At 47.0% G+C, this 13,456-nt stretch overlaps 1 protein-coding gene across 1 annotated transcript; it reads left to right on the forward strand.

Annotated features, from left to right (window-relative positions):
• Positions 1-4,940: 4,940 nt before the first annotated feature.
• LOC120099849 (uncharacterized) lies at positions 4,941-12,651 on the forward strand. The gene has a single exon (XM_087601222.1). The coding sequence runs from the start codon at positions 4,941-4,943 to the stop codon at positions 6,486-6,488; it is 1,548 nt and encodes a 515-aa protein (XP_087457348.1). The 3' UTR covers positions 6,489-12,651.
• The last annotated feature ends 805 nt before the right edge of the window (positions 12,652-13,456 follow it).

Raw genomic sequence — 13,456 nt, forward strand, 5'->3', positions numbered from 1 at the left:
TGTCTAAAAAGTATTCTTCTGTAATTAGATTTTTTTATCTGTCTAGTCTGTGTCTGATAAGAGCCTCTTTTAATGTGGCAAATATTAAGAGCAGTGTTTGCTTTTACAGAAACCAGAGTTAAGACTTTTTTTGTTGACTTTCACATCCATTGCATGGAGTTTCACAAACGTATAATATTCCTAACAGCCAAACTCATTTTTTTTAAATCAAGAGCATAACCTGTTTGCTGCCTCTAGGTCAAATAATTTAACTTAACAAGTAATAGGTAGTACACCTTTGACTGTTAGAGATACAAACTTTTAAATTAGTTTCCAGAGCCCTGCTTGGAGTAGTGAGTGCTGAAGGGGAAGCTTGAGTAAGTCCTAACTTTCCCGCACACCACAATATCCATTTTTTTAAAATATTTGGTTTCTGGCTTAAATATCAAGGAAGACAAAGAATATAACTATGAGTAATGACTTCAGTGCTCTTAAGAACAGAACACAATGTGTGCCTGCTGCTAACACAGAGTCAGAAAATGTAAATAGTCATTTGCCTCTTTCACACAATAAATTAAGTTTAATAAATATAATTTTATTATGTATTTGTTTCTCCTTTGTGTTTTCTGGCCCTATCTCATGTGGAATATTGCATACAGAGGTTACTGAGACTCAGGGGTTCAGAGTGAGTAACACTCTTGCGGAGGACCTGAGTTTTGTTCCTAGTATCCATCTCAGACAAACCATTACCATTTGTATCTCCATTGGGATCCAATGCCTATGGACTCAACAGCCGTCTGTGCTCACATTCATATACCCACCCAGAGATGAACAGACATAGATCATACATATGGTTAAAATAATAAAAATATATCTAACAATTATGTTTTAAAATGTAGGAAATAAAAACCTTAAGAAAGCTGTAAAAAGGTTGTTATCAGTATGAAAGTGTATTAAAGAACTCTATAAGAAAAATGTGATTGCTACTAATATAACAGGGTTTATTTCACCAAAAGAAACTTTAGAATTAAAATATTGTAGTTGTCTCTAAAACTAAATCGTTTACTCAGAAATGTTATGTTAGACTTCTGATAAGATCATGAAATGTTTCCTTTGGTTTCTTCTCAAGAAGAGACCTGTAGAACAGCAATCCACATTTAACCCTGGCAGGAAAGGACACCTTGCAAGAACAAATATTGTTCCTATTTTTTATCCTCAACCTTTAGTGTTTTTGTCAAGTGCAAGATTTGTAAGGTTAGCAGTCACCAAGGATTCTGAAGACGAGGTTGAGCAAATGCAAAGTCATTTGCTTATCTGCACCTATCAAATGAATGGGACCCAAAGCAAAGAACTCTGACATCAGCTTTCCCATAATGCTTTTGTGAGCAATCCTCCAAAAGCTAGTGATGGGTTTGGTATCTCAGAGTACTCCTTAAGTTATTTTTATTTCACTCATTTCCATCCGTCAAGAAAATTATTCCATGATCTCTGAAGTTTGACTATCTTTTCTAGACATTTATCATACTTTTTTTTAATTTATGTAAAGTTTAGCTTTTATAGTAATTCATTTTCATGCACAGTGCACTACTTCTCTTGACTATACCCTGATAATTATAATTCATTAAAGTTGCCTATATGTACAGAAACTTAAAGATTGAACAGGTTCTTTGGAATGAGTAGAGATAATGGTGTTAGAGACCTTACTGGTGTTAATGAATATGACACTGATAATCTATGGTGTGGAGTGGCAAATTATTAGCTTACTGTATACAATCATTGGATGGTTGGATTTGGAGGACAACAAGTTTGAGTTTCAGCTCCTTCTACATGGCAAGTTTGAGGTAAATCTGGGTTATATAACCAAAAAATGCTAGAGAGGGGGCCTATACTCTATAATACTCTATAATAAATTCTTTCTTTTATTAATTATTCTATCTGTTCACATTTCAAATAATGTCCCACTTGCTGGTTACCCCTCCACAAGCCTCCCATCCCACAACCTCCCTCTCCTTTGCCTCTTAAGGATGCTCCCCCACCCACTCACTCTCCCCTGCCCTATTCTTCCAGCGTCCCCCCATGCTGGGGCACCAAACCTCACAGGACCAAGAGCCTCCCTTCCCATTGATGTCAGAAAAGGCCATTGTACACCTATGTATCTGGAGCCATGGATCCCTCCCTGTACTTTCTTTGCTTGGTGGTCTAGTCCCTGGGAGCACTGGGTGGTCCGGCCAGCTCATGATGTTCTTCCTACGGGGTTGCCATCCCCCCTCAGCTCCTCCAGTCCTTCTGCCAGCTCCCCCACTGGGGTCCCTGAGTTCAGACTGATGGTTGGCTCTAAGAATCCACATCTGTATTGGTCAAATGATTGCTGCCTGAACCTCACAAGGAGCAGTCATACCAGTTTCCTGTCGGCAAGTGCCGCTTGGCATTAGTCATCCAAGGACTGACCCACCTGGGGATCCATCCTGTCTCCAGACACCAAACCGGACCCTGCTGCTGACATTCTGGGGGCGGGGCGATACAGTATATACAGTAACAGGATTATAAACTGCTGCCTGGTGATATTGACAAAACCATGAGCATAGATTAAGATAGTGTGGGAAGGAATGATGGATCAGGCTTGGGGAAGGACAGGAGACAAGGTCAGATGGCCATGAAAATGAATGGAAATCTCCAATTGACAGCAGTAAAGAGGTGGGGGAGGGGCATCTCCAAGAAGAGGCAGAAACCTTGAATAATGGAGGCACCCAAGAATCACTGGGGTGACATTAGCTGGAATTCACTAACATTAGGGACATGGAACCCACTGAGCCTAGTGTGGCTCTGTCAGGAAAGAGTGACATATTTTGTGCCCCTTAGACAGGGTCTAGGTGTGATCCTCCATGAGCCTCTGGGCTGCTGTGGGTGTAAGGCTTGTTTGTGCAATAATGTACACATTTCACATTCCTTCCAGGAATGTACTTTCTGTTAACATTAAGGAATCCATGATAGTTGAGTCCAGGAAGTTAAGGTGTGGTTAATGTCTCAGCAAAATGGTAAGGGCTGGTACCTTCAGAACAGCTCTTAAGGCATGGAAAAGAGCTCTAAATACATGGGTTCAAAATATATAATTTCTCAACTGTGCAAAATATAAGGATTTGATATGAACTATGAGGGGCTTCATGAATCTAAAGGAACAGAGTCAGCTATACTATGAGTCAGCTTGTCAGAAAGATACAAAGGCAGGCAGATTCCTGAGTTCAAGGTCAGTCTAGGACAGAGCAAGGTGAGGCCCAGGTTTTGTAGAAATGGTAATTTCAGGGTAGGGTCCCACCCATGGTGTTTGTCATCTGTGCTTAGCAAAGACACACAGATCTCTGAATTCTTTTGCAATGTTAAGAAAAAAAAATGTATGCTTGCTGTCTCTTAAAAATCAAAGGGGTGCGGTTCCAGGATGCTGAATCATATGATAACAAAAGGGAAACCTGGAACAAATAACTGAATTGATATGTAAATAAAAAAACTGAGCTTTCAGTGGGTCTGCCAGATGTGAGCTGGCAAAAAGGATGACTATTCTTTAGAGTTTTCCTCTGGCAAGAACAGAGCTGTTTGGAGAACTCTGGAGAGCAACATAGCTTTGCAAGAATTCTTTCTTAAAGGGATTTCTGACTTTGACAAGCCACAAGCAATCCAGATAGCTTTTAGAATTTTTACTAGCAGAGAGAGCTGTCTCAACCAGAAAGTTTTTAGAAAAGCAGGAAAAAGCTGTGTAGAGCAAAGGAGCACAGAACATAACAGAGATAGAGATAGATAGAGATAGAGAGAGGGGGGGGAGAGGTGGGGGAAGAAGGAGGAAGAGGAGGAAGAAGAGAAGGAAGAGGAAGAGGAGGAGGAGGAGGAGGAGTGAAGGATTAAAAATTAATAATAAGCCGCCTAGCTACCCAAAAAAAGAAGAAGTAGGGGCCTAGCTACCCAAAAAAAGAAGAAGTAGGGGCCTAGCTACCCAAAAAGAAGAAGTAGGGTCTGTGAGAACATGAACTTTTCACCCCTCCCTTGCTGTACAATGGTTCCCGGAACATTCTTGCATGAAAAGTTTCCTGGAACAGCCACGATGACCCATAGCCTCCGGCCACAATGTTCCAATGGCCCTGTAAAATGTCACTACCCCCTAATCACAATGTCACAAAGTCCTGGGTGTGTTGCCTAGTGTTACACATGACTAGCATATGACCTAACTGTATGGGCAGTCTATGGTTTTGGAATTTCCCTCCTCCCTCCCTCCTGATCCCCCCTGGTTTGTGGTTTTTTCCTTTATAAGCTCTGTGAAAATTCAGGTCGGGGTCGAACTCCTCTACTCCCTGTGTGGTGTATGAGTCTCGACCCCAGCATGCTGGCCTGAGCTCTCGTTTCATCTCGCTTACAATAAAGCTTCCTCGTGTGATTGCAGCAAGTTGGTGTCTGTGTCCTACTGGGTGCGCGTCTTTCCCGAGACTTGAGTGGGGGGCTCCCTTCGGGGGTCTTTCATTTGGGGGCTCGTCCGGGATCTGCACGACCACCCAGGGGTCCTAGACCCACTTGGAGGTAAGATTCTCTGTTTTATCTCAGCGCTGTGTCTGTGTCCGTGTCTGTGTTCTGTCTGGGAATCTGGTGCGATCGCTGTTTCGGTTTTGCGGACGCTCAGTGAGACCGCGCTCCAGGAAGGAGAGCGGGGTGGATAGGGATAGACGTGTCCAGGTATCCACCGTCCGTTCGCCCTGGGAGACGTCCCAGGAGGACACAAGGGGGGACCAGGGACGCCTGGTGAACCCCATCTGATAGGTCCAGAGGAGACTTTACTCCTTGACGACCGGTTTGTTAGGCAAGGTCTGCAACCTGCCGATCAGTTTCAGTGCCTCTGGTCGACACGAAGTCGACGTCGGTTTTGTTTTCTTTTTTCTCTTTTGTTTGTGCTCGTGTGTGTGGTGTGTGTTGTCGAGCTCGACATGGGACAGAAAGTAACGACTCCTTTGACTTTGACTCTGGATCACTGGACTGAAGTAAGGACTAGAGCTCACAATTTTTCAGTAGACGTTAAGAAGGGACCCTGGCAGACTTTTTGTTCATCCGAATGGCCGGACTTTAAGGTAGGATGGCCACCAGAGGGAGCCTTTAACCTGTCTCTTGTTCTCGCTGTTAAGCGCATTATCTTTCAGGAAATAGGAGGACATCCCGACCAGATCCCCTATATCATCGTCTGGCAGGACCTGGTCCAGAATCCCCCACCTTGGGTTAAGCCCTGGACCATGGGGTCCGGAGTGACGGTGGCGGTAGCGGCAGCTAAACCTAAGCAGACCCAACCATCGGCAGGCCCTTCGGCACCTCCGAAGATCTACCCCGAGATCGAGGACCCTTTGTGGACAGAGCCACAGCCTCCCCCTTATCCTCTGCCTCGACCATCTGCACCCCCGGTCCCGGCACCTGTCGAGAGGGACGGGGTGGAGGGGCCTGCGGCGGGGACACGGAGCCGGAGAGGCCGCAGCCCAGAAGGGGATTTCACTGTTGCCCTGCCCCTCCGTGCCTATGTTGGTGGCCCCCCGCCAGGCCCCGATGAACTTGTCCCTTTGCAGTACTGGCCTTTCTCTTCAGCTGATCTATACAACTGGAAAACTAATCACCCTTCTTTTTCAGAAAATCCCTCGGGCTTGACTGGGCTTCTTGAGTCCCTTATGTTTTCCCATCAGCCCACTTGGGATGATTGCCAGCAACTCCTGCAGGCCCTCTTCACCACAGAGGAGAAGGAGAGGATCCTGTTGGAAGCCAGAAAGAATGTCCCCGGACCAGATGGGACCCCCACTAATCTCCCCAATCTTATAGATGAAACCTTCCCCTTGACCCGCCCAGCCTGGGACTTCAACACTGCGGAAGGTAGGGAGCGTCTCACAGTATACCGCCGGACTCTAGTGGCGGGGCTCAAAGGGGCCGCTCGGCGACCCACTAATTTGGCTAAGGTAAGAGAAGTTCTTCAGGGACCAGCAGAGCCGCCCTCTGTTTTCTTAGAGCGACTGATGGAAGCCTATAGGAGATATACACCGTTTGACCCCTCCTCGGAGGGACAGCAAGCGGCTGTAGCCATGGCTTTCATTGGGCAGTCTGCCTCGGACATTAAAAGAAAGCTGCAGAGGCTAGAGGGGCTCCAGGACTACACTTTGCGAGATCTAGTAAAAGAAGCAGAGAAGGTGTATCATAAGAGGGAAACAGAGGAAGAGAAACAAGAGAGAGAAAAGAAAGAGGCAGAGGAGAGAGAGAACCGGCGTGATCGCCGGCAGGAGAGGAACTTAACTAAGATTTTGGCCGCAGTAGTAGGTGACAAAAGGATAGAGAAGGGACAGTCAGGGTACCTGGGCAACGGAGCAAGAAGACCTCCGGGAGGAAAAAGACTGCAGCTCGAAAATGATCAATGTGCATACTGCAAAGAAAAAGGACATTGGGCCAGAAACTGTCCTAAAAAGAAACAAAGAGGACCCAAGGTGCTGGCCTTTGAAGAGAACTAGGGAAGTCGGGGCTCGACTCCCCTCCCCGAGCCTAGGGTAACTCTTTCTGTGGAGGGGACTCCTGTTGATTTCTTGGTAGACACAGGAGCAGAACATTCAGTTTTGACCAAGCCACTGGGACAATTGGGGCAAAAGAAGACTATGGTGATGGGAGCCACTGGTAGTAAACTTTACCCCTGGACCACTAAACGAGTTTTAGATATAGGGAAAAGCCAAGTGACTCATTCTTTTCTTGTGATTCCTGAATGCCCCACGCCCCTACTGGGAAGAGACTTATTAACCAAACTTAAGGCTCAAGTACAGTTCACCTCAAAAGGGCCGAAAGTAACCTGGGAAGAGGCCCCTGTTGCATGTTTGGTTTTAAGTTTAGAAGAAGAATACCGCCTCCATGAGCAGAATCCCAAACAGTTACTAGCCCCCGAGTGGCTGTCTGCTTTTTCCGAAGTCTGGGCGGAGCAGACAGGGATGGGGTTAGCCAAGCAAGTACCGCCAGTAGTAGTAGAATTAAAAGCCGATGCCTCTCCAGTCTCAGTCAAACAATACCCTATGAGTAGGGAAGCTAAAGAAGGCATCCGGCCACATATTCAGAGACTGTTACAACTAGGGATTCTAGTGCCTTGCCAATCTCCTTGGAACACTCCTCTCCTGCCTGTACGCAAGCCTGGGACTAATGATTATCGACCAGTACAGGATTTAAGAGAAGTTAACAAAAGGGTGCAGGACATCCACCCTACGGTTCCAAATCCTTACAATTTACTAAGTTCCCTACCACCAGAGCGGACTTGGTACACTGTCTTAGACTTAAAGGATGCCTTTTTCTGCCTTCGGTTGCATCCCAACAGCCAGCCACTATTTGCTTTTGAGTGGAGAGATCCAGAAGGAGGACACACTGGCCAGCTGACCTGGACACGGCTGCCCCAAGGGTTCAAAAATTCCCCTACTCTCTTTGATGAGGCGCTCCATCGAGACCTTGCGCCTTTCAGGGCACAAAACCCCCAGATTTCTCTCTTGCAGTACGTAGACGACCTACTGCTTGCTGCTTCAACCCAGGAACTGTGTCGTGAGGGGACCAAAAGGCTCCTAAATGAATTGGGTGAGTTGGGGTACCGGGTGTCTGCTAAAAAAGCTCAGCTGTGTCGCACTGAGGTGACCTACCTAGGATACACTCTCCGAGAAGGAAAGCGGTGGCTCACCGAAGCTCGAAAGAAAACTGTGATGCAGATCCCGACCCCCACCACTCCGCGACAAGTACGTGAGTTTCTGGGGACGGCAGGCTTTTGTAGACTCTGGATACCGGGGTTCGCAACACTGGCAGCCCCTTTGTACCTTCTTACAAAAGAAAAGGTCCCATTCACCTGGACCGAGGAGCACCAAAGAGCCTTTGAGGACATAAAAGCTGCACTACTGGCAGCCCCTGCTCTGGCCTTGCCAGATTTGACTAAGCCTTTCACCTTATATGTTGATGAACGGGCTGGGGTAGCCCGCGGGGTCTTAACTCAGGCTCTGGGGCCCTGGAAACGCCCGGTAGCCTACTTGTCAAAAAAGTTAGACCCGGTCGCCAGCGGATGGCCCTCCTGCCTAAAAGCCATTGCTGCCGTGGCCCTACTTGTTAAAGATGCTGACAAGCTTACCCTAGGTCAGCATGTGACTGTCATTGCTCCCCATGCTCTGGAGAGTATCGTGCGGCAGCCCCCGGACCGGTGGATGACTAACGCCCGGATGACTCACTATCAGAGCCTGTTACTGAATGAACGAGTGACTTTCGCCCCACCTGCCATTCTTAATCCTGCTACTCTTCTCCCTGAGATACATAACTCCACCCCAATACATCAATGTGTCGATATCTTGGCGGAAGAAACCGGAACAAGAAAGGACCTGACTGATCGACCATGGCCAGGTGTGCCTGCTTGGTATACAGATGGTAGCAGTTTTGTGGTGGAAGGAAAAAGGAGAGCGGGAGCGGCAGTGGTAGATGGAAAACAGGTAATCTGGGCAAGTAGTCTTCCAGAAGGAACTTCAGCTCAAAAAGCCGAACTCGTGGCTTTGACTCAGGCCTTGCGATTGGCAGAAGGTAAGGCCATTAACATTTATACCGACAGCCGGTATGCCTTTGCTACAGCCCATATACATGGAGCCATCTACAAGCAAAGGGGGCTACTCACTTCGGCGGGAAGAGACATCAAAAACAAAGAAGAGATTTTAGCCCTTTTAGAGGCAGTACATTTGCCAAAGAAGGTGGCCATTATTCACTGTCCAGGTCACCAAAAAGGAGAAGATCCTATAACAAAAGGGAACCAAATGGCGGACCTCGTGGCAAAACAGGTGGCCCAGCAGGTAACAATATTAGCAGAAAAGAGTCAGACTCCAGTAAAAACTCCAGTTACTGATGACTCTAACTACATTTATTCAGCCAATGATTTTAAAATATTAGAAAATATGGTTTACAGAAAACAAGCTCAAGAATTCAGCTTTGATGGGGTAGCGCGGACTATGGATGGGCGAGTGATCCTGCCAACAAAAGAAGGAATAAGTTATGTTCAGAGACTGCACCAGTTGACTCAGTTAGGGGCAGATAAACTAAAACAACTTGTCAAAGCTTCTAAATACCATGTGTTAAATTTAAATTCAACAATTAGGCAGGTGGTTGACTCTTGCCAGGCCTGTACACTTACTAACGCCGCTAAGCCCTATCAAGAACCTGGAAAAAGAAGACGAGGAGACCGACCAGGAGTCCACTGGGAAGTGGATTTTACTGAAATAAAGCCAGGAAAATATGGTAATAAATATCTATTAGTCTTTGTTGATACCTTTTCAGGATGGGTGGAGGCTTTCCCCACAAAATCCGAAACTGCTCAGGTGGTGGCCAAGAAGATTCTTGAAGAAATCTTACCCCGGTTTGGGGTACCCAAGGTAATCGGCTCGGATAATGGGCCAGGTTTTGTTGCCCAGGTAAGTCAGGGATTGGCCTCGCAACTGGGGACAGATTGGAAATTACATTGTGCATATAGACCCCAGAGTTCAGGACAGGTAGAAAGAATGAATAGAACTCTAAAAGAGACCCTAACTAAATTAGCCATTGAGACCGGTGGTAAAGACTGGGTGACTCTCCTTCCCTTTGCGCTTCTTAGGGTCCGAAACACACCCGGACGTTTCGGCCTCACTCCTTATGAGATTCTCCATGGGGGACCGCCCCCCTTGACTGAGTCCAGTGGGATATTGGATCCCAGTGCCGACTCTTCCTCATCCTCTGCTTTGTTTACTCATCTAAAGGCTCTGGAAGTCATCAGAACACAGATCTGGGACCAGATAAAAGAAGCCTACGCACCGGGAACTTCAGAGGTGCCCCACAGGTTCCAGGTTGGAGATTTGGTCTTAGTCAGACGACATCGAGCTGGCACCCTAGAGCCTCGGTGGAAAGGACCATATCTGGTGTTGCTGACCACCCCCACGGCAGTAAAGGTGGATGGGATCGCTGCTTGGATACACGCCTCCCACGTCAAGAAGACACCCAGCCAAAATGAAGACAACAACTGGATGGTGGCAACTACTAATAATCCTCTTAAGCTTCGCCTGTGCCGCAGAGGTAAAGAGCCAGGATGCAGGAATATGGCCAGGACACATAGGAGCTGCGAATCCTCCGATGCCAGCTAAGAAACCCACGCCCCCGAAACCCATGCCTCCGAAACCCACGCCATCGAAACCGGAAATCATCCAGACCGCTGCCGCCGCCAATGCCACCAAAGCCGCCGCTACTACTGCCGTCGCTGCTGCTGCTGATGCAAGCCGAGGCCCCGCTACTACTCGTGTTCCCAACGCCAAAACCACCAGGCCTGACCGTGAGCACCCACCAGATGATTCAGTTAAGGCTGCTCCTCACTCAGGTCAGGTTTACCTACCAAATTACAACCCACATCAGCCTTTAATTCTAACCTGGCAGGTTCTTGGTCCTGCTCTGGATCAGGTTTTATTCACCACTTCCAAAATAGCACCGCCAGGGACATGGTGGCCTGACCTAGCTTTCTGCCTCAAACAGATTATCCCCACTTCCATTCCCCCTAATCAAGTAAGAAGCTATGGGTTTTACTGCTGCCCAGAGCATAATAAGCAGACTATATGTGGGGGACCAGCCTCACATTATTGTGCTAAATGGAGTTGTGTTTCTTCCAATGATGGTGACTGGAAATGGGACAGCGAATATACTCATGACAGGGCTACCTTTTCTTTTGAAAACTCTGGGCCAGGGAGGTATGTCATAATGGAACCATATAAAAGGTTTGACTGTCGCTCTGCTGATTTAGATAGAATTTGGATCAAATTTACAGACACTGGTAAAAATTATGATACCCAAACATGGATGAGGGGCATGAGATGGGGGGTAGTTTTTAATGACTATAATAACAAGCCTGGATCATCAGTCATGGTTCGCTTAAGCCTCAGTAGCCCCCCAGCCCAACCTGTAGGTCCTAATGTCCTAGCTAAAGAACCTCCCTCCACTTCAAATACTCCCATACCCCCGGACACTGAAAATCGTCTGTTTAGCTTAATACAAGGGGCATTCCTGGTCCTGAATCGTACCAATCCTAACGTTACTCAGTCTTGTTGGTTGTGCTATGCCTCTAGCCCCCCATATTATGAAGGTATTGCTCAGACCAGGGGTTACAACAAAACAACAGACTCCTCTCAATGCCCCTGGGGGGAAAACAGAAAGTTAACTCTAACAGCAGTCTCAGGAAGTGGACTTTGTTTAGGCCAGGTACCTCATGATAAACAGCACCTTTGTAATCAAACACAAACCGTCCAGCCTACGGAAGGTAATCATCAGTATCTAGTACCCCCCCTAGACACAGCATGGGCCTGCAACACTGGTCTCACTCCTTGTGTATCAACTTCTGTTTTCAATACTTCCAAAGATTACTGTATTTTGGTTCAACTCGTTCCTAGACTCCTATATCATGATGATAGCTCTTTTGTAGATGAGTTTGATCACCGAGGTCGCTGGAAGAGAGAGCCTATCACCTTGACCTTTGCAGTACTCATGGGACTGGGGATAGCGGCTGGAGTTGGTACGGGGGCCGCTGCATTAATTCAGACCCCCCAATATTATGAGGAATTACGAGCAGCTATGGATACTGACCTTAGATCCATAGAACAATCTATAACTAAACTAGAAGAGTCTTTAACCTCCCTGTCTGAAGTGGTACTACAGAATAGAAGGGGACTAGATTTATTATTCCTCAAAGAAGGGGGACTCTGTGCTGCTCTAAAAGAAGAATGTTGTTTTTATGTTGATCATTCTGGAGTGATCAAGGATTCGATGGCTAAACTTAGAGAGCGCTTAGATATACGGAAAAAAGAAAGAGAAGACAGACAGGGGTGGTTTGAAAGTTGGTTTAATAAGTCCCCATGGTTAACCACTCTCCTCTCTACTTTAGTTGGGCCCATTATAATTCTCATGCTTCTACTTACTTTCGGGCCATGTATACTCAATAGGCTGGTGGCATTTATAAAAGAAAGAGTGAGTGCTGTTCAGGTACTGGTCCTGCGACAACAGTACCAAGAGTTACAATGGGATGAACAATGGCTCTAAGATTAGAGCCGATGAAAAAGAAGAAGTGGGGAATGAAGGATTAAAAATTAATAATAAGCCGCCTAGCTACCCAAAAAAAGAAGAAGTAGGGGCCTAGCTACCCAAAAAAAGAAGTAGGGGCCTAGCTACCCAAAAAGAAGAAGTAGGGTCTGTGAGAACATGAACTTTTCACCCCTCCCTTGCTGTACAATGGTTCCCGGAACATTCTTGCATGAAAAGTTTCCTGGAACAGCCACGATGACCCATAGCCTCCGGCCACAATGTTCCAATGGCCCTGTAAAATGTCACTACCCCCTAATCACAATGTCACAAAGTCCTGGGTGTGTTGCCTAGTGTTACACATGACTAGCATATGACCTAACTGTATGGGCAGTCTATGGTTTTGGAATTTCCCTCCTCCCTCCCTCCTGATCCCCCCTGGTTTGTGGTTTTTTCCTTTATAAGCTCTGTGAAAATTCAGGTCGGGGTCGAACTCCTCTACTCCCTGTGTGGTGTATGAGTCTCGACCCCAGCATGCTGGCCTGAGCTCTCGTTTCATCTCGCTTACAATAAAGCTTCCTCGTGTGATTGCAGCAAGTTGGTGTCTGTGTCCTACTGGGTGCGCGTCTTTCCCGAGACTTGAGTGGGGGGCTCCCTTCGGGGGTCTTTCAGGAGGAGGGAGACAGCAGCCTGGAAAGCCATCTCAGCAGAACAGAGGATATCAGCTTGGATTCAGGATTTTGACTTCAGTTGTTCTTTTTGCCACTCCCACACACCCCTTCTCTCAGAACCCCTCTCCATGCTGATGAGGCTTAAAAGGTGGCATCCAAAGGAAGCTGAAGAGTCCACCTCCTGTGGCCAGGCTGGAACCCCAGTGGAGCAATAGACACACCAACCTACCCACAAAAGTTTCAACAGAAAATTTTCCCTGTCTACAAAAAATGCAGGCAGGGGGGGATGGAGAAGAGACTGAGGGAATGGCCAACCAATAACCAGCCCAGCTTGAGACCCATCCCATCAACAAGCACCAATCCCTAACACTATGTTATGCATGCAGACAGGAGAGGCTCCACCCACCAACTGACTCAGACAGATATAGACACCCAGAGCAAGACCGTAAATGGAGCTTGGGGACTCTAACGGAAGAATAGGAGGAAGGGTTGTGGCTGAAGGGGATAGGAACTCCATAGAAACCAACAGAGTCAACTAAACTGTACCCTTGGGGGACTCTCAGAGTATGAACCACCAACTAAAAACTATACAGGGGCTGGACCTAAGCCTCCCTGGTCATATGTAGCAGATGTGCAGCTTGGTCTTCATGGGGGTTCAGAGCAATTGGAAGAGCGGCTCTTCCAAAAACTGTTGCCTGTATGTGAGCAATGCATTCTAGCTGGGCTGCCTT

The sequence above is a fragment of the Rattus norvegicus genome, chromosome 1, assembly GCF_021556685.1.
Source record: "Rattus norvegicus strain SHRSP/BbbUtx chromosome 1, alternate assembly SHRSP_T2T, whole genome shotgun sequence".
Classification (NCBI taxonomy): Eukaryota; Metazoa; Chordata; class Mammalia; order Rodentia; family Muridae; genus Rattus; species Rattus norvegicus.